The sequence below is a fragment of the Zootoca vivipara genome, chromosome 5, assembly GCF_965207765.1.
Source record: "Zootoca vivipara chromosome 5, rZooViv2.hap1.1, whole genome shotgun sequence".
In the NCBI taxonomy this organism is placed as follows: Eukaryota; Metazoa; Chordata; class Lepidosauria; order Squamata; family Lacertidae; genus Zootoca; species Zootoca vivipara.
In genome coordinates this window covers 64,962,205-64,984,646 of record NC_142588.1, presented here as the reverse complement: position 1 = coordinate 64,984,646, position 22,442 = coordinate 64,962,205, and the positions used below count along the sequence as shown (strand labels likewise).

At 42.2% G+C, this 22,442-nt stretch overlaps 1 protein-coding gene across 1 annotated transcript in view; it reads right to left on the bottom strand.

Annotated features, from left to right (window-relative positions):
* Window positions 1-22,442, bottom strand: part of CLSTN2 (calsyntenin 2) — a 337,675-nt gene that overhangs the window by 75,531 nt on the left and 239,702 nt on the right. Inside the window, exons 5-6 of the mRNA XM_035132736.3 lie at window positions 17,482-17,631; window positions 3,397-3,582 (exon numbers count right to left, since the gene is read on the bottom strand). Of these exons, the coding sequence (XP_034988627.3) occupies window positions 3,397-3,582; window positions 17,482-17,631 (336 nt within the window). The remainder of the gene's footprint in view (window positions 1-3,396; window positions 3,583-17,481; window positions 17,632-22,442) is intronic.

Here is a 22,442-nt window from a genome sequence, read left to right as displayed (position 1 = left end):
TAGATTAGCAGGGATTCTTCCTTTGCATGCAGAAAATCCAAGGCTCAAGCCCTGTTATGGCCACTTCAAAGGATCGCAGACCAGACCAGTGATGGTCTGTCAAGGGTACATAACAGTGGGCTAGATGGACCAATAAATAATTAGACTCCTTACAATGCAGCTTCATATGTTAAGTTCACATATACTAGGGACGAATGCGTAAAGAGGACTTCTGCTCATGTCACCGAGGTGTTCATCCTCTTAATATGCAGGCCATCACTCTTTTGCCAGTTTAGAGAATAGTGACCATGCATAAAGCCCTTCAGAACATTTCTCTCCCTGAGGGGAGAGGACAACACCACACAGTGTGGATACATCTTGTTAACAATCGCCCACTAGTGTGGTTGGGAATAATTGAGACAGAGTTCAGCTGGAAGTACTGATGTGTGGAGCTGAACAAAGGTACTCGTGGAATGCAAGCATATTCACACTGTGCCCTGAAGCAAATATATCCAAGGCTAAGATTACTGTTGTGGAAAAGGATGCTTACAGTCATATGTGCTGTGATGGACCTGGGCAGACGTGCTGCTATTCTTTAGACTTCTTTCTTAACTTCTCATTTACTATACCTCCATGAATTTTCATAAAGCAAATAAACCACAAAATGTTTACTTGGTTACCCAGTATGTCTTCAAAATAATTATTTCTAGTGTTTGAAGACTTGCAGTGGCAAGCACAGCATATTTGACCACTAGCAATTGGTTTGTGTAGTTGTGTTTATAATGGAAAAGCAGTATTCCTCAGGGTTAATTGTTTGCCGCCATGCAACATTATCTGACAAATGGTTTATTTTCACTTATTTCAAAAGTAAGCCAACTGCGGAACCCACAGATATATCTTATGTGCAAACATAGAATAGTCAAGGTACCAGCTGAATACTGTGCAGGTGTTAATGTTATTTATATTAATGATGTCAGATTTTATCTAAATAATTCAAATGCAAACTTTCCCTACTGGGTCCAGCTTGGAATGAAATTTGTATTCTTCCCTGCTAGCCCCCCTCTGGCTTCCCCAAACAAAAAATGTAAACGAAAGACCCTTGCTTCAGGGAAGGGGATTACAGGTGGCAATGATGCTTCAGTTACATGGGAAAATACAGGTCTTCAAACTACTAATTCCTTAATCCCTGGGCAGGAATTGATGCCCTTTGGATCTTCAGAGACTGACTTCTATCAGTTTCTCACTTTACTCCAATCTTAAATTCACTCTGCCACATTTTTAAAGCGTTTTGCATTCTCATCGCCTCATAAAAAGTCAATGAGTGCTAAAACCAAGGTTTGTTCTTTGCTTACAACCTGTGACTTATTTTGGGGTTTGGACATAATGCTAAGCCAGACTATGACTTGTTTGCCAGCAGTGTGGCAGCAGCAGAAAGGTAGTGAAGCACCTGCAATTTCGGTAGTGTGCATTAGCATTAGCATACTCCATGTTTACATTTAAACAATAGTTTAGAACCCATTCTATTATTCTGATTGTAATTTGTTTTGAATGTTTAATTTTAAATTGTTGTGACCTGACCAGGACCTTATGGTAAAGGGAGAGAAAGAAGAAGAAGAAGAAGAAGAAGAAGAAGAAGAAGAAGAAGAAGAAGAAGAAGAAGAAGAAGAAGAAGAAGAAGAAGAAGTCTAACTATGGTTTAGAATAATATTCAGATGGCATCCATCTGTCTTGGGAGACAATGGAGTGTGCCTCCAGGGGTGAAATCAAACCACTGCATTAGAAGCACCGAAGTGACCTCTCCGGGGCACAAGCCTAGGCAGTGTGTGTGGAGGTCCTGGTTTGCCCAGATGGCAAGACCCCCTTCTTAGCTTTGTTGCTGGGTTCCCAAGTGTGGGATGTTAGCATCCAAAATGCATATCTAAAGGATTAATTGAAGGAGCTGTAGAACTGTATCGCTGTTCTGAAATATTAGGAAGCTGCCGTATGCCAAGTCAGAAAATTTAGCTTTGTAATGGGTTGACTGACAGTGGCTTTCTAGGCAGGAATCTTTCCCAGCCCGACCTGGAGACACCAGAGATTGGACCTAGGAGTGTCTACATGCAAAACAAGCGCTCAACTGAATTTTCTGGAAGGCTTTCCACCCCAGGTTTATATTTAAAGGTTGGGTAAATTTTTAATGAACTTAATTCCCTCATTTACATGCCATTTCAATTAACAGCATCAACAAATAATACTACATACATTTTTAAGTGTGTACAAAGACAGCATTTATTTTATAAGCGCTAATTGTGCGTAATATACCAGCTTGTGCTCCCTGATACACAGATGTTACCTACTGGAAAGCTGCAAACTCAGCTTACCCAGATGGCATAATCTATAATAAACATTGCAAAATTGGCTAGAGTTGTACCCAGCAAAAACATTTTTTTTCCCAAAAGGAATTTTATTTCTTCAGTTGCAATATGCAATACTGTGCACATCACCAAACTCTCTCTCTCTCTCTCCTCTCTCTCTCTCTCTGTGTGTGTTTAATGTTGATTTGTCCTAACTATTACTCTGTGAGAAGTTGCTTTCATTTTTATTAACGCTTGCACATTTGGCAAAATGCAAATTAAGCAGGATCATCAGGCTAGAATAACTTATTTAATTTTTCAGATTTTGTAAAAAGGGGGTTTCAGAGATTTATTACTGCCCTTCACCAAGTTCATTGATATAAATATATGAGCTGCTAAAGTAAGGAAGTGAGAGAGAATAACAAGGGGTGCAATTCTGCATTTCCTGCTTGCATAGAGGTTGCATAGCGTAACAGCTAGCAGCCTGTTACTTCTCCTTGGGCTATTTGCAGAGGAATCCCTTAGCCTCAATTGACATTTGGAAATGAAGATCTTACTGCATGTTAAAGCAGAGGTGGAGATAGAGAAAGCATGAGTTATTCTGACTCTGCCTGCTTCACCTTAGAGATAATGCCAAGCTTGCACTTTTGAGCCCATAAGTACTGTATATTCCTGCATATAAGACTACTTTTTAACCCAGGAAAATCTTCTCAAAAGTCGGGGGTCGTCTTATATGCCGGGTCGTATTACTTATACGGCGAGTATATCCCAAACTCTATATCTTAACTGGAGAAGTTGGGGGTGTCTTATACACCCAGTCGTCTTATACGCCGGAATATACGTATCAGGGAATATACATATCAGGGGGTTTGTAACACAGGCATCAGCGGATTTACGCGTGTCCAATTGTCGCACAACCACACATGGACATATCACAGTGACCTGAAAGTGGCAGGAAAAGGAGACATACCAGGGCAGAGTTGGCTAATGTGTGCTCAATGACCTGGGATGCAACCCCTGTGTAAATATCAAAATGTATAAAATAGCAATGCCAAGTAAATTCATGAAAATGCTAAACGTATACCGCATAATTTTTGCAGGGATTTTTCAGAGTATGTCTCACGATCACAGCCCTTTCCAATGTAGTTAGTCTGCAATTCAATGGTGGTCTGAATAGAAGAAACAGGTCCATCACAAGTCTCCAGGTGAATGCTAGGAAATAGCGGTATACTCCCAGAACCAGGCTTGTACTCAATACGCTTATTCCAGTCTAGAAAGAATAACAACATTAATTCACACTGTATTGTGACAGTATCAAATGATTTCCACAAGAATAAAATTATTCGTATTTTATAAATTTTTGCAGAAAAAGCAAGAAACCAAGTATCAGAAATTACAGAGCTACATGGACCAATGGCTTGACTCAGAATGAGTGTCTATGTTTCTATGGTTAACACTTTCCCTTGGGGATCCAATAGAAGTTTCTATTATCACTCCTTGCTTTAATGAATGTCACAACTTCCCTCAGCTGATTTTTTTCTCATAATCAGAACCTTAAAAAGTGCAGTTGAATCACAGAGTGGTGTGGTTGAATCCCTGGTTGAAGCCAGTGTGGTGTAGTGGTTAAGAGCAGTGGACTCATAATCTGGTGAGCCGGGTTTGATTCCCTGCTCCTCCACATGCAGCTGCTGGGTGACCTTGGGCTAGTCACACTTCTTTGAAGTCTCTCAGCCTCACTCACCTCACAGAGTGTTTGTTGTGGGGGAGGAAGGGAAAGGAGATTGTGAGCCGCTTTGAGACTCCTTAGGGTAGTAATAAAGTGGGATATCAAATCCACACTCTTCATCATCATCATCATCAACAACAACAACAACAACAAAGTTACAGGAAATGTTATTTATTACCACTGCCATGCCCCATCAGGTCCATTTCTGTTGATGGCTGGTTTGCATTTCCAGTCAAATATACCACACAGGAAAACAAACAGGAAATGTCAATATATTTGCATCTGAACCAACACATGTGATGGGATGGAGCCACCGAGCCACCCTCTCAACACCAGAATCACTTTGGCTTATGTGGTTGAGGATGGTGTGAGGGAACATCACTGGTGCCCTGCCCCGTCCCAGCCTCATCTTGGTAAGCAGCAGCAATTCCAGTGTCAGAAGCATGGTTCCACCCCATCACTCACACTGCTATGGAGTTTAAATAATAGCTTGCTGTTGTTGTTTTTAAAAAAACTGAGTGAAATTTGCATAACTGACTTTGGCAGAGCCTTACCAAAAGGCAATGTATACGTATACAGAGTTCTATAGATACTATTAGTTTGCTCAACTCTGCCCATGTTGCACCAGCATAGCTAGGAATCAGCACAGAGCAGGCATGCTAGTGGAACATGCCCTACTCCTAAAATGTGTATAAATTTATGGCAGAAGTATCAAAAACTTTTTATTTGAATGTCCATTATCCAATGTTTATTGTTATTACTGTTCACGTGTATGAGCCAAAGAAAAGTACTGAAATACCTTTGTAACCCACAAAAATCCTTAATAAAAATAATTATAAAAAGAAAAAAGAAAAGTACTGAAACACATATTTGGGTTAATGTGGATTAATGTCTCCGATCATGAGAAATAACATTTGGACCATATTCTTTGGTGATCAGGCCAGGAGTACCATGTTCACTTCTGAATGCCACATTTCAAGGAAGCCATTGAAAAACTGGAGTGTGCCCAGAGGAAAGGGACCAGGGTGGTATGGGGTTTGAATAGGCAAAATAAAAATAAAAATGGAACCACACCTAAAAAGCATACCTCCAAAATCCAGTCCAACGAGACACTGTGCTGCCAGTACAACCTCATTTGCCATGACACCCCACCCACTCTATCCATTCCATCCTATACACAGTCCCCCTTCCTCTATATAGCCCTGATCATTCTACACTGTCTCACCTCCTCTACACAATGCTGCACCCCTTATCCATTCCCCACCCTGTCCTCTATTCCTTTCCTATGCAGTCCTAACCCCTCTGAACAGTTCCACTCATCTCCAGATTTTCCCTGAGACAGAATTCTACCTCCTTTTGAATCATGCTGGTCTCCTTGCCCCCTGTACAGTACTAGAGTGTGCACAGAGGAGAGTGAACAGTAGGAAACAAGTCTGGAAATCAATTTGTACAAGGAACAGTCGAAAGAGTTGCTTATGTTTAACACAAAGAAGAGAAAATGAAGGGAAGACATCACATGATAAGCTTGCCTTCAAATATCTGAAGGCCTGTCACATACAAAAATGACAGATTTTGGCTGTTAGGACATTTCTCCTAATAGTGAGAGCTGATAGAAAGTGGAACAGGGCTGGCGTAGCCTGGGACAGCCCACACTGAGCAAGGCGTGTGTGACAATATGATCTCCAATCTCTCTTCCAGTTCTATAATTGGAATGGTTGTTGTTCACAATTTCCCCAGCAGAGAACCAAAACAACAAATCATATCGCTCTTAAAGAGAAAATATGCAAGCTATTTAATCTAACTTGAAGCCTGAAAATCCATCTGGCGTTCAGCCATCCAGGGCTGAAATCTTAGGACTTGCATAGTCTCTGGACAATAATTATCAGTTTATATTGTTTCTTTGGAGCATGAGCAAAGGTCCTCTGAGGGTTAGTCTGCAGCTACCAGAATAACTAGATTTGCAATTAAATTATTTCAAATCCAGACTCTGTCACAAAGGGCTTCAGCTTCCAAAAACAGTGTAAACTTTCCCCCAAATATTATCTATAACTGCATAAATAAAAGCAAGTTACAAAGCTGTCTGTGAAAGAATTCTTCAGGCTTTAACAGGCTAATCCAGAGTTTGTTCAGCCAGACGTCTGGTGACCCAGAAGATTTAAACCATCAACAGCAGCACACACTGCGCTGCATGTAGCACACTGACCTTCTCAACCACAGAGTTTTATTTTCAAATATCTGACTAGATATGGAATTTGCAAACAGTTTCAGATGAGAGACTTTGATCCCTTCAAAATATTGGTCTGTTAAAACTAAAAAAAAATGCATGTATTTCAGGTCTGCACAATGGGTTTTGTGCAAACATATTGCTTAATTATCACAGAGATGTTCAGATGCTGCAGATGATTCTTTAAAGCAACCATCCCAGTTAAGCTCTTCTACTAATCTGCACATCTGGATATTTCATTTGTAAGGTTTTCCAGACAGTGCACATTGATAATATGCATATCTAGTCAGTCTGATTTAGCTTTGCACACATAAGAATGCGGTGAACGGAATAAAACTCATTTCAGATCAAATGTTCATTCACTTCAAGTTTTGATTGAAGACGCAAATGAGAAACTTTCTGTATGGAGGAGGAAAGAGAACAACGTGCTCAGATTATTTAAGCGTAAATGGAGTTTAAATTGCAAATCTTGCTTCAGTTATGACCAGCTCCTTAGTTCATTCTTAAAAGATTTACTGGGACTGTACTCTGAGATTCATGTGGAAATTGTTTTAGTTTCCGATGGATGAGCCAAAGTTGACTGTTGCCCACTGAAAAATTTACTCCTACTTTCAATTGAAGAAGGAAGTGTGCAAAAGCTGGTGAAGAATGTTCGGAGTACCATGCAGTCCATGGAGAAGGAACTGGCAAGCCACTCCAGTATCCCTGCCAAGAAAACTCCATGGACAAAGACAACAGGCATATAAAAGTTATGACGCTGGAAGATGAGCCCCTCAGGTCGGAAGGCGTCCAACATGCTACTGAGGAAGAGCGGAGGACAAGTACAAGTAGATTCAGAGCTGATGAAGCGGCTGGGCCAAAGCCGAAAGGATGCTCAGTTGCGGATATGCCTGGAAGCGAAAGGAAAGTCCGATGCTGTAAAGAAAAATATTGCATAGGAACCTGGAATGTAAGAACCATGAGTGGAGGTAAGCTGGATGTGGTCAAAAATGAGATGACAAGAATAAATATCGACATCCTGGGCATCAGTGAACTAAAATGGAAGGGAATGGGCGAATTCAGTTCGGGTGACTATCATATCTACTACTGTGGGCAAGAATCCTGTAGCAGAAATGGAGTGGCCCTCATAGTCAACAAAAGAGTGGCAAAAGCTGTAATAGGATGCAATCTCAAAAATGACAGAATGATCTCGATACGAATCCAAGGCAGACCTTTTAACATCACAGTAATCCAAGTTTATGCACCAACTACCGGTGCTGAAGAAAGTGAAATTGACCAATTCTATTAAGACCTACAACAACTTCTAGAAATGACACCAAAGAAGGATGTTCTTCTCATTACAGGGGATTGGAATGCTAAAGTAGGGAATCAAGAGATAAAAGGAACAACTGGCAAGTTTGGCCTTGGAGTTCAAAATGAAGCAGGGCAAAGGCTAATAGAGTTCTGTCAAGAGAACAAGCTGGTCATCACAAACACTCTCTTCCAACAACACAAGAGACGACTCTACACATGGATATCACCAAATGGGCAGCATCGAAATCAGATTGATTATATTCTCTGCAGCCAAAGATGGAGAAGCTCTATACAGTCAGCAAAAACAAGACCTGGAGCTGACTGTAACTCAGATCATCAGCTTCTTATAGCAAAATTCCAGCTTAAACTGAAGAAAGTAGGAAAAAGCACTGGGCCAGTAAGATACAATCTGAATCAAATCCCTTATGAATACACAGTGGAAGTGAGGAACAGGTTTAAGGATTTAGATTTGGTGGACAGAGTGCCTGAAGAACTATGGATGGAGGCTCGTAACATTATACAGGAGGCAGCAACGAAAACCATCCCAAGGAAAAGGAAATGCAAGAAAGCAAAATGGCTATCCAACGAGGCCTTACAAATAGCGGAGGAGAGGAGGCAAGCAAAATGCAAGGGAGATAGGGAAAGATACAGGAAACTGAATGCAGATTTCCAAAAAACAGCAAGGAGAGACAAGAGGGTCTTCTTAAATGAGCAATGCAAAGAAATAGAGGAAAACAATAGAATGGGGAAAACCAGAGATCTGTTCAAGAAAATTGGAGATATGAAAGGAACATTTCGTACAAAGATTACCATAATCAAGGACAAAAGTGGTAAGGACCTAACAGAAGCAGAAGACATCAAGAAGAGGTGGCAGGAATACACAGAGGAATTATACCAGAAAGATATGGAGGTCTCGTACACCCCAGGTAGTGTGGTTGCTGACCTTGAGCCAGACATCTTGGAGAGTGAAGTCAAATGGGCCTTAGAAAGCACTGCTAATAACAAGGCCAGTGGAAGTGATGATATTCCAGCTGAACTATTTAAAATTTTAAAAGATGATGCTGTTAAGGTGCTACACCAAATATGCCAGCAAGTTTGGAAAACTCAGCAATGGCCAGAGGATTGGAGAAGATCAGTCTACATCCCAATTCCAAAGAAGGGCAGTGCCAAAGAATGCTCCAACTACCGCACAATTGCGCTCATTTCACACGCTAGCAAGGTTATGCTTAAAATTCTACAAGGCAGGCTTAGGCAGTATGTGGACCGAGAACTCCCAGAAGTGCAAGCTGGATTTCGAAAGGGCAGAGGAACCAGAGACCAAATAGCAAACATGCGCTGGATTATGGAGAAAGCTAGAGAGTTCCAGAAAAACGTCTACTTCTGCTTCATTGACTATGCAAAAGCCTTTGACTGTGTCGACCACAGCAAACTATGGCAAGTTCTTAAAGAAATGGGAGTGCCTGATCACCTCATCTGTCTCCTGAGAAATCTCTATGTGGGACAAGAAGCTACAGTTAGAACTGGATATGGAACAACTGATTGGTTCAAAATTGGGAAAGGAGTACGACAAGGTTGTATATTGTCTCCCTGCTTATTTAACTTATATGCAGAATTCATCATGCGAAAGGCTGGACTAGATGAATCCCAAGCCGGAATTAAGATTGCCGGAAGAAATATCAACAACCTCAGATATGCAGATGACACAACCTTGATGGCAGAAAGCGAGGAGGAATTAAAGAACCTTTTAATGAGGGTGAAAGAGGAGAGCGCAAAATATGGTCTGAAGCTCAACATCAAAAAAACCAAGATCATGGCCACTGGTCCCATCACCTCCTGGCAAATAGAAGGGGAAGAAATGGAGGCAGTGAGAGATTTTACTTTCTTGGGCTCCTTGATCACTGCAGATGGTGACAGCAGTCACGAAATTAAAAGACGCCTGCTTCTTGGGAGAAAAGCAATGACAAACCTAGACAGCATCTTAAAAAGCAGAGACATCACTTTGCCGACAAAGGTCCGTATAGTTAAAGCTATGGTTTTCCCAGTAGTGATGTATGGAAGTGAGAGCTGGACCATAAAGAAGGCTGATCGTCGAAGAATTGATGCTTTTGAATTATGGTGCTGGAGGAGACTCTTGAGAGTCCCATGGACTGCTAGAAGATCAAACCTATCCATTCTTAAGGAAATCAGCCCTGAGTGCTCCCTGGAAGGACAGATCGTGAAGCTGAGGCTCCAATACTTTGGCCACCTCATGAGAAGAGAAGAATCCTTGGAAAAGACCCTGATGTTGGGAAAGATGGAGGGCACTAGGAGAAGGGGACGACAGAGGACGAGATGGTTGGACAGTGTTCTCGAAGCTACGAACATGAGTTTGACCAAACTGCGGGAGGCAGTGCAAGACAGGAGTGCCTGGCGTGCTATGGTCCATGGGGTCACGAAGAGTCGGACACGACTAAACGACTAAACAACAACAACCATGCAGTCCCTAAACTAACAACGCACAAGAAAGGTTCTTGAGACTTGGAGCAAAGCTGCTGAGCAATTCCTAAACTTGGCTAATAAAGCTTGGGAGTATAGCTTAAGCAGAATTCCTTAATAAAATTTGAGTTTTGTAGCTTTGGCCCTAGGGGGCCTGGGATCTAGGACCCCAAAGCTCAGGGATCCCAGTCAGAGAGCAGGAAATGATAAAAGCAGTAGCAAGTGGGTTTGTCATTAGCAAGTGGATTGAGGGACATGGTGAGGCTCACTGGGGCTGATGCTGGTCACCACAACATCCAATCTCTCTCTCTCTTTTTAAAAAAGTGTTTTATAGTCGGTAGAAGCTGGCTGGAAACATACGCAGCTACAATGTATACTTTACTGTTTTTACTTTGAAAAAATGTTAAATTTTTCAACAACAAAACAGTGCTTATTTTCAAGTAAATAGTTTTGCATCAGTACAGCAGGAGAAAACTCCATTTTATTTCTACAGTCATGATGCTACTATGATCGAAGTGAGTTTAAAATGCAAAACCTGCACGTGCTCAAAGTATTTCCTTTTTAAAGGGAAGGCAAATACAGTACTTTCTTTGTTGTTTTGCTCTAGCAAATCGAGAATGTAAAAGCAATTGGGGCGTGAGGGCTAAGGAGAATAGACATGTTAATTGTGTGCTTCAGAACTGAAGCAATGGACAAGGTCATTGTGCACTCCCCCCAAACATCAAGTCCAGAACCAAAAATAATAATAATTCGCTGAAATGCTTCTTCATATTCCCTACACTAGCCTTTCCAAACTTTCGGTCCCCAAACAACAACTCCCACCAGACACATCCACTCTGTACCGATGGTGGATTGTAGTCTAACAACTACATTGGGTATTGTAGTTTAACAACAGCTAGGGACCCAAGATTTAGATTAACTGACGTAGGCGAGAGTGCTGATCCAGTTCTGTCCCAGGCCCCACCTATATCCATGTGGTATGATGGTAGGGCTCTTGCCTAAGGGTATTCTGTCTATGTTTCACCTGAATCAGATCAGAGATCATCTTCCTTGAGCTAAATCAGACAAGTTCAATGTTGCACAGCTCCCTTATGAAAAAGGCTTGCCATTTCCCTGTGATGTGCCCCTTGCCATGGCTCAAGGGCTGCAGAGTTTCTGTAGCCTTACTATTTCGCCTTTGGGGGCTTTTGAACAGCTCTGTCTGAGGCGCAATTGGTGTCCACTGCTTAAACAGAAAGCAGAGAACATGGTTTTTACGTGATATCCCCAATTGAACATGAACATTTGGATACGTTGAGTGAAATTTGTGGAAATGAATTTCTCAGCTCTACCTTTTCCCTTCTGCAGCAATTTTAAAAAGTCTGCTCCTAATGAGATCCATGGAAAATGAAATATTCCTTATATAAACGTAAATACATTTATTTGAAGTATTGAGTGACAGGTACAATGTGATTTCACTGAAATGGCATGTTCTTCAACTTCAAGGGGGTCAAGGTCTTATTCTTCACTGTCAAGACACTACCAATTTATTTACTGAAATAGCCAGAGGATATGCAAAGGTTTAATGTATGTGAATAGATGGGGGAGGATGAGCACGCATAGATCACTCCAGGCCACATCCATTCAGTCAAGGCTATGTTCCTAGTTGTGAGGAAGGGGGCAAGCATCAAATTTTGATGTGCAATGAAAGTTTGGAGAAGTAAATACCTAATTGGAGCACAAAAGGCTACAAAATAGTTTTAAACAGTTACTAATGCTACGAGCTTCACTACATATAGCCAGTCATTTTAATAGTTATTCTGTACTGCTTTTAAAGGTTTTTGTTTGTTAGTCTTTTGCTTTAATGTTGCTGTACACCACCCTGATGTTTTGGAAGTACTGTAGTCATTAGTTTTGGGGGTGATGTGCTATCAATATTCTGATGACACTCAGCTCTATTTCTCCATAACATCTGAATCAGAAGAGGCCATGCAGGCACTGGATGCAGTGGTAGAATGGAAGGTGGGGGAGTGTTGAGCTTGAATCCTGGCAAGACAGAGGCACTGTAGCTGAGTGGTTCCTTTGTCTGAGAAATCCAACAATTGGCTGCCCTGGATGGGGTTGAACTCCCCCTGAAAGTGCAGGTATCCTTCTGGATCCAGCTTTGTCACCAGAGGCCCAGGTTGCCTCGGTGGCTAAAGCACCTTAATCAGTTGTACAACAGCTACAGCCAGCTCTGGACTGGGAGAGCTTGACCACAGTAGTTCAGGCACTGGTGGCTTCAAGGTTAGATTACTGCAATACACTCTGTGTGGGGCTTCCCTTTAGCATTATCCAGAAGGTGCAGTTAGTCAGAGTGGTATACAGTACAGCTGCTGATAGGAGTGTATTATACCTTTGTTCAGAGATCTGCGCTGCTTGTTCATTTCCAAGTGTTACTCGGAAAGCCATTAAGAGCTTGGGACCATTTTAGTAGCAGATTCACTTTACCCCATATATACCCCCTTACCACTTTGACCTGCAGAACTGGCCCTGTTACAGGTACCACATAATGCTAATTCTACAGTGGTAAGAAATCAGTCTTTTAGCCTGGCAGTTCCTGCGCTCTGGAAGTCCCCAACATAAGGCAAGCACCTTCAACTGTATTCTTTCCAGCACCTGTTTGCAACATCTTTGTTTAGGCAAGCCTATCTGAACATGTAGAAGTTGGAATATACTGTACTGTAGGATCAGGGACTAGACAAATGATCAGGGAGGATAAGAGTATCAATGGCTATACAGGTGGTTGCGAAAGGGATCCATTCCGGAGGCCCGTTCACAACATGAAAAGGCCTCATCCTGAGGCGCCGCATCTGTGCACGCGCATGATGCAATGTGGCGCTTCTGCACATGCGCAAAGCGCGATTTAGCACTTCTGCGCATGCGCACAGGTTACGGATGTGCAGAACCCGGATGTAACCTGTAAGGGTGCTGTTTCAGCTACTCTTGAGTAACAACGTCCGAGTCTGCTCTGGCTTTAAGAGTTTTATTGTGCATAGTATTTACAGTGCAAGAATGCAAAGAACATGACCTCTCAGTCACTCGCAGAATCTGGGAGTGGACGCCTCCAGCATAAGAGCTTGGGAACCCCAAAATGCCGCCCCCCGACATTACGTTTCAGCGCGTGCCTTAAACCAGGCAACGGAAGCAGCTGCCTGCTCTCCTCCACCTGTTGGTCAGGGCGGTGCAAGGGCTCTCCCCTACATCTCCGAGCCTTAACTGCTCCATCCCGCTAACTTCCTCATTTCCCCCACCTGACCCGCTGCTGTGGCTCTCACTGGTCGAGATGCTGGTGTGGAGGATGGGTGGAAGCTCCCTGTACTGAGGTCCCCTGGCATAACCCGCTCTGGGACTTCCGGGTTCGGCGCGTCCGTAACCTGAAAAGATGTAACCCGCAGCGGACGTATCATGAGGTATGACTGTATAGTACAGGGGTGTCAAACTCAAATTCATCGGGGGCCGCATCAGCAGTTTGGTCACCCTCAAAGGGCCGGTTGTATCTGTAGGACTGTGTCCACTCTTTATTATCATAAATTATTGTCACTGCATTCAATTATTACTGTTTTTTGTAATATTGTAAGTAATAACTAGCTCTGAAAGCACTGCTCTGGCCGCCTTTCTACCCCCTCCGGCCCCAGCTGTTTGCCGGCGCTTTGTCGGCGCGGCGCTTCAGCAGCAAGGTCCCGCTGCTGGGTCCTGCTGGCTGGGGCGCTCGGCGGGCCACATGACGAGGTCTGGCGGGCCGGATTTGGCCCCCGGGCCTTGTGTTTGACACCCGTGGTATAGTACTTCCAGAATCAAAGGCATCATGCCTCTCAACAGCAGGAAAGCAATAGTTATAGAGGGTTGCTGCTTCATGTTCTTAGAGATTTATCAGATTCGTAATAGCTGGCCTCTGTGGAAAACAAGATGCTGGACTAGGTAGGTATCTGGTCTCATATTGCATACTTTGATGCCTTTCATTTTCCTCAAAGCCCAATACATACAACTATTGGGCTACCCCATGGTACTAGCATGGCACTGAAGCAAGATTTCAGCTGGCATGTCCTTTCTACATTTTCTTATATCCCGGTTTCACAAGACCTGGATCATATTGATAAATCTGATTAAAAATTACATCCTAACTTTTTTAAAAAAGAGCATTTGCTCTTGTGCACCCTTCACTGTGATGGATGGTCACTGCAATTTTTGTATTTACTTGTTAGTGCAAAAGTGCAAAGCAAATCATGAATTCATACATAAGCTCAGCAGCTGTTTGATTTTGCACACTATCTTTCTATCACCTTATCACAATACAGCAAATAAAGTGTCAGTCATGGTCCTACAGCAAAATTTGATTCCTCTGAAAACAAAAATAAATAATGCAAATATTTCCTATGACTTAGAGGTATACTTTTTCATGTTATTGCCCTTCTGTTTCATGAAACGCATCATTTATTACTAGCTCTGCATTTCTTTGGCATTGGGTTTCGTTGGTTACTTTATCTACTAACGGTTTGTCTACTCTGTGGCATTCATAGAGTCCTGAAAGTTGGAAATCTCAAAAGCGGCAGATTCCTCTATAGAATCATTGCGGGTGGTAAGAATAATTTAGTACTGTGGATGTGCAATTGTCCCCCTGATCAAAATGGTCAGGGAGATCTTGAGATGAAGAATGAAATCAAGGAAACATCCAACCCAATTATCAAAGACACATTATGAAGGTTCCTGGCGAATCAGGAAAGTTTACTATGCAGAATTGCCTTAAAAGGAGCCTACAGATGTTTTGATTTATACATTCTATGAAACTTGGATGAAATGAAAAACTTGACAGGGTCCAAATAAATGGCATTTTAGGATATGTGCAATCTGGAATATAACCCCAAGATATCCAAGATACACAAGTAGAATGCAGAGGATGGGTACTGCTTTTTATGGCTCTATTAATATCAATGAAACAGGAAGTTGCAGAACATATCACAGGTCGTCAATGCCCTGCTGAGCCTATGCCACATACACAAAGAATGTCTAAGTAGTCAAGGATCAATAGCTATAATACATCTTGAAGAAGAAAACACTTTTGGTGTTTCAGCCTTTGAATACCTTATTTCATAGAATTCCATTTTGAGGCACTGCACATCAGTAGATCAGAAGGTCACAAGTTTATATCTCTAAGATAAGCATTCATTTTCTTCCCCTTTTTTTGAAAGTTCACTACACTGCAGATTCTAAAGCTTAGAAGAATTGAGAGACAATTGCTCAGATTCTGTCCTGCAGTAATTTATTTGTTAGGGCTAAACCTGCTGTGAATTTTTAAAAAGCAGAAATCACCTTTGCAGTTGACGTGGGGGCATAGCTGCCAAGTTTTCCCTTTTCTCGCAAGGAAGCCTATTCAGCATAATGGAATTTCCCTTTAAAAAAGGGATAACTTGGCAGCTATGCGTGGGGGTGGGGGTGGGGAACCAACTTAACTATTTCAAAATCCTGAATATGAAATTTGTTTGAAGTTTGAATTTGTTCATGCAATAATAATAATAATAATAATAAGTGGACAATCACATCAAATATATTTTGCTGCACTTCCCCCTACATATTCACATTATTAAGAAATGCAACTACCTACACACAGGTTTCTTGTTTCCAAAATGGGACTGTGTGTGTGTGGGGGGGGGGTATTCCAGATTTATGTCCCTATCCATTAAAAGCAATGCTTGCTCTCTGTTAAAAAAAAAAGAAAACAACGTTTAAGCACCTGTAGAAATCACAAAGGAGTGTGACCTAGATTTCCTGCCTCAAATGCTATTGTCCTACCCCTGCATTGATCCCAATGGATTATTAAATAGGTCACACCTGACACTTAATCAGTTGCAATAAGAAAGTCTTATATTAAAAATGAACCTTTGAGTGGTGGCACATACTATTCACAAATCATCAGAAACAAACACACACACACAGCATCTCAAGTATTCTTTGCATTGAGAGATAAATATGCTAAAACATATGAGAAAACCATTGATATCCTAACTTTTGAGGAATGCACATATTTGCTACTTTGAAATAGGGATCAGTACCTGGTGTCCCCCGAGCTGAGTACCGGTAATAAGAACAGAAGAAAAGCAATGGTTCATTTGTTCCAATATCCTGTTCTCACAATGGCCAATCAGATCCCTATGGGAATTCCATAAGAAGGCCCTGAGGGCAACAGCACTCCTCCCACTTGTGATCCCAGATTCCCAGCAACCGACATTCAGAGGCACACTGCCTCCAAAAGTAGTATGTAAGGCTGAAACCTCACCCATCAACTCATAAACTGTAAAGCATTTAAGGAACTGAATCCTGGATACATAATATGGAAGGACCTTTTCCCAGATGCGTGTTTTCAGATTCATTCAGTTTTAGCAATAAAGAGTAGCAATAAGGTCTAGCAATAACAAAAGCCTGGCGTGCTCTGGCCCATGGGGGCACGAAGAGTCGGACACGACTAAACAGCTAAACAACAACAACAACAACATCAAAAGGGGTACTCATAAGGGCAGGCATAGGCAAATTCGGCCCCCCCCCAGATGTTTTGAGACTACAGTTCCCATCATCCCTGACCACTGGTCCTGTTAGCTAGGGATGATGGGAGTTGTAGTCCCAAAACATCTGGAGGGCCAAGTTTGCCTATGCCTGCATAAGAGGAAGCAGGTATGGTTTGAACACGCAATCCTGCTGAAGTGGATGCTATGACTCCAAACCCCAGCATCTCTCGCTGGAATGTGGCACTATTCAGTTGTAACGAAAACTTTAATAAATAAATTAAAACCAACCAGACTTGTTGCCAGCACATGGCATCCTCAAGTAAGAGCTGGGGCCTTGGGCTACAGCATGAATTGATGCTTTCTCCTGGAAGAAGTGGTGACCATTGCTGCTGCTGCTGCCACTCCTTGTGAGCTGCCTATCTCCCTGCCCTTGGAGACTAGGAGGCAGCCCAGGAATTGTGTCATTCTTGCTTTAGCCAGGCACCTAGTCATTAAGGGAGCAATCCTATGCAAAGAAGCCAGATCTGTGAACAGGGCCACTGCTGGCTAAGCCAACCTAAACCTAGCAGAGGAAAAACAAGGCTTTAAAGTAGTGCTTGAGTTACCCTTTTGCCAGCTTAAGTCACACTGGGTTGTCAGGTCCTGTGACAGAGCTGAATCATGCTGTAGGATTGCTCTCTGAAGGTGGGAAGCCTCTAACTGGTAGTGAACTAGTTGGTTTATCTCCCCTGCTTTTCCCATATTTTAATTATTTTGTTTTGAACTGTTTTTTTCAAGGTTTTGTCATTGCTTTCTGCTTTTAGTATTTATAATCACTTGGAAAGCGCATTACACGGAAAAAAAGAAATTGCCATTTTTCTACCATTTAAAAAAGTTAACATTTTTTTTTGTATCGCCAACATTTCCAAAGAAACAACAATACACAATCCCTACCTTGCCACCCGGGCTTACATACAGGCTTGACTTCAACTCGTACCAACACATCTTCAGTTGCACGTTTTTGCCCGCAGTCAAAAGCCGTTACCATTATCTCATACTGACGCTGTTTGTCATAACTCAGCTTCTCGGTATTTCTGATATTCCCTGCAGGTGTGAAACAGGACAATAAACTGCAATTGCTTCATTGTCAAGATCCTGGGTTCATATAATAAAAGCAGCAATAATTGCCTGACGTTTACAAAAGGACTCAGATATAACAGAAAGTGGGGGCAGAAAGGAGAAAAGGAAAGATCTGACCTTCCAAAATGCTTCTTGTTAATCTAACTTTCCTTTCCCCCCTCCTTCAAACACTGAAAATAACACTACCTTCTTACAAAGGGTGGAGCACATGCTTTCAGGACTGGGATCAACAGACACAGGAAACAAAACAGAATCCAGACATAATTTGAAAAAAATATTCAGTGCAGCCCTGGTGAAAACAAACCCATATGGTTATTTCTACATTAAGGGCAAAAACCTAGATATGAGATCCGTTGGCTGAAAGGCTATAATAAAGCTGCAATGAGATAAGGCATAAATCTTGCCATGCTATGGAATGTGAGATATGGTGCCGTGTGCAAGACAGACTGGTACAGATTTTCTGAAATGGTGGTGTGTCCATTGTTCAAGTGCAACTTCATTGGCAGGACAGCCCAGATGAGGTGAATATATAGGTGGTATTGAAAGGGCGGGACACGGGTAGCACTGTGGTGTAAACCACTGAGCCTTGGGCTTGCCGATTGCAAGTTCGGTGGTTCGAATCCCTGCAACGGGGTGAGCTCTCGTTGCTCGGTCCCAGCTCCTGCCCACCCAGCAGTTCGAAAGCACGCCAAAAAAGTGCAAGTAGATAAATAGGTATCGCTCCGGCGGGAAGGTAAACAGCGTTTCCGTGTGCTGCTCTGGTTTCTCCAGAAGCGGCTTAGTCATGCTGGCCATATAACCCAGAAAAACTGTTGGCTCCCTCGGCCAGTAAAGCGAGATGAGTGCCGCAACCCCATAGTCGTCCGTGACTGGACCTAATGGTCAGGGGTCCTTTACCTTTACCATTGAAAGGGCAGGACGAAAATATCAAATCATTTAGCTCTACATACTCTGAGCACACCCCTGACAATGACACAAACGTCCACTGATTAAAGTGCCAGGAGAATGAAAAAAATCCCATCCCCGTTCACCTTGGTGAAGAAGAAGGAAACCATGGCCATGATCAGCCCCATCCACATCATAATGACAGAGCAGAAGCTATATTCTGGGACCCCATGCCTATGAAATCTGAGCTGCTCCACTAGGCTAGGGTTCATCCTACAGTCTATATGGGATCTCAGCATATGTGATTGGGTCTTCAAGGGGAAACAGTGTGCCCATGGTGCCTCTGTTTCCTGACTTCTGCTGCGGCACAAATATCATGGATTTTGGCCCTGGTTTACAAAGGCAACATTGATTATCAGGGATAAATGACAGTGACACTCCAGAGGCGGTTGTCTTTCTAGTACCCTTCATCAAACTTTCTGCTACCTGTGGATACACTGGAAAAGTTACAGGTAGGTAGCCATGTTGGTCTGATGTAGTTGAAACAAAATAAAAAAAATCCTTCCAGTAGCACCTTAGAGACTAACTAAGTTTGTCATTGGTGTGAGCTTTCGTGTGCATGCACACTTCTTCAGAAGTGCATGCACACAAAAGCTCATACCAATGACAAACTTAGTTGGTCTCTAAGGTGCTGCTGGAAGGAATTTTTTTATTTTCTTTTGACTGGAATAGTTAGTTGGTGGTGAAAGCATTTCCTTTATCTTCTCTTCGGAGAATCTGACCAGCTTTTTTAAATGATAGGATTTTGTGCTACCAGACGAAAAATAAAATTCTGCAGCAACAAAATCAACCTGACAGAAGCATAAATGTGACAAATCACCTGTCCTGGTAACAAAGAAATGGCAGTGTTCACAAGAAAATAAGGAACAGAGAGGTACTGGAACGTGCAGCTCCCAGCTTAGGGAATGGTAGAGGACCTTACAATTCTAAAGTAGTCTCTTTAACTTATGAGTTCAGGCTATTTTTGCTGAATGACAGTTCCTTTGCAAGTTCCTTGGAAGGCTTTAATATACATTTCATATTATGTGTGCTAACAGATTAAAGTTTTCTGTTGCAAAGAAATGTTTAATCTTTCTCATATCCTGAAGCTGTGAACATTTTCAACATGTATTCATGTCTATATATTGTATTCTATATACTCTCTAAAGTGGATTACATGTCTAAAGTAGTTTTGTCAAAATTAGTTATGATTTTTAAGCTTTCCAACAAAAATAACTTTGGCATTTAGCTTTGAGTCTTAAACCACCAGACCTCTTGCGGAGAAGGCACAAGAAGAAGGACCTCAGAGGATGACCTTAGGGTCTGGGTAGGTTCATATAGAGAGAGGCGATCCTTGAGGTATTGCGGTCCTGGGGCATTTAAGGCTTTATAGGTCAAAACCAGCACTTTGAATTGGGCCAGAAACTAATTGGCAGCCAGTGCAGTCAGAACAGGATCAGTATAATATGCTCAAACCATCTTGCCCCAGTGAGCAACTTGGCCACTGAATTCTACACTAGCTGGACTCGACCTGTTCTTCCCACCCCTTAGGACACATCTTGCAGCTTGTGGTACACAGCAGGAACAATAGGTCATGTATCCCAACCTCTGTGGGATGAAGGGAGCTGAGCTTGCTCCTCATTCCTACTGCAACTTCCTATACTTCCAAAGCAGCACGGGATGTAGCGCTGGAGGCTGCAACATGAAGCGGAAATAGGAGGAAATGGGTGTGAAGGTATATAATCAATCAATTCAAAGTGTGTTCTCTCTCTCTCTCTCTCTTTCCTCCCCCAACTTTTCCTTAGTAGCACGTGTCAAAAGAAACTGTCTATGAGCACTCATTCCAAAACTCACTCAGGTCAATGGCAATCACTCCATCAACTTGCCAATGACTTCAACCAGCTTGAAAACAACCTCCAGGAGAACAATATCAGAAACGAGTTCATTCTTGTGACAGCTAAATAGCTAGCAACTTACCTCTCTCCCAAGGTCTGGCAGTCACTCTAGCCATTAAATAAATATAAAAAAGGTCCTCTGTACATTTGGGCTACATTATAAGCACCGTTTCCATTTGCACAGTGCTCTTAACAAACACAGTCCCATTGATCACATCAATCTTAATATCCCCTACAGCTGAATAAAAAGTTGCAAGCTGAAATATCCATGGGGTACAAGATGGAGTTCTACAAACACTTTTAATCAGGTGGGGGAAACTACTCGAGCCATGGAGTGCCTAGGAGGAAAAGAAATAAAACACCACAACAGATATCCACAGCTCTACAGGGCTCAGGTGAAGCTGCAGGGGCTGTACTTTTCTCTGAAATGTGAGGCAATGCTCTGTGCTCATTATCCCATGACACAAATGGAACATTCCTCTACAAATGAAGAAAATGCAGCAAGCAACCTATACTAACACAGAGACACAAGTTTAAAACATGTACCTGGGCTGTTGAATCAAAGTGTGCATTGATAACATTATTGGACTTAAAAATTGTGTGTGCGCACACACACACACACACACACACACACACACACACACACAAAATACACGTGGGCCTTCATCCTGTGAATGAGACTAAAAGGATTTGAGCAGAATTGGTTTCTTAATATTTTTTCTATCCATTACAATGTGATGGGGACTTGACTGTCAGTGGAATGGGAAGGCTTAGAAGAGCAAAGTTTTCAACCAAGTAAATGAGTGAGGTATATAGGGCACAGTTATCACAAAAAGAAAGTAAAGAGCAGGAGTTGCCAGGACTCTGGCTAAATTTTGGATTATAAATCATGTGAGGGTAAGCTCCTGTTACACTTCATCTTCCATCTCATCCTTAACTAGATTTAAATGGTTATACATTAGGGGTGTGGATGTGCTTTGGATGACGTCTGAATAGCAAACTAGAGCACACTGCTTTGGTGGTATTTGGATCCTTTCCAAATTATATAGGCTCTTGTCCAGACCAAAGTGGTCTAAGGTGAACAAAGCTTCAGAACCACTTTTTTGAGTCTTTCTATCAAAGGAAAGCACTTGTCAGTGTGGAGTTTTGTGACTGGCAGGTCTAGATTCCAATCAGAGAAAGACTTTACCAGCACTTATCCTATTACAATGCTTTTTAGAAGAACACAAAAGTAAAATATCAGAAGCTCTTCTTAATATCTGCTCTTTGCTATTGTATCTTTCTATGGAATTGGTGGTGGCAGCAACAGCAGTAGAACTCAGGATCTTTGCGATTCCAGGATCAGCTTGAGAACCATGAGATGTTGCCTGTCCATTCTGTCCACATCTTCATCAAGCTCTACCCTCTATGGCTCTTTCCTGACCTGCTCACTTGGAATAATGGTTGATAGCCATGCCAGGTATTCTCAGATACCCTTGCCAGTTCCTGTCACATATGCATGTGACTCAGAACACATTGTTCTGCCAGACAGTTTGCCAGGTTGTGAGGCTCCATGAGTTAGGATTAAGGTAGTCACGGTCAGAGAGGAGGATACCAAAACTGGTGGGGTACAGCTGCTGTTGCTATTGTAACCCAGCTGCTCTTAAAACAATTCCCAGTGATAATCTGGGCTATTCATATCTGAAACAAAGAATGACAATGACACACAGAGGGTTTAACAAGCAAGCAGAGTTTTATTAGGGCTGTATGAAGGCCCCCACCACCTCCACTGTACCTTTGTTTCCAAAGACAGTGGGATTTGGCAATATCCATTGGGAGAAGAAAGTTATTTTACTTTGGGGGTTTATTTAATAAAATAAGCTGTTTCACATTTTTCATAGTACATCACACACTATTAGTCAGGTCACCCTCACTAATAGTGTGATAGGCACATGGCTCAACCTTCATTGACCAGTC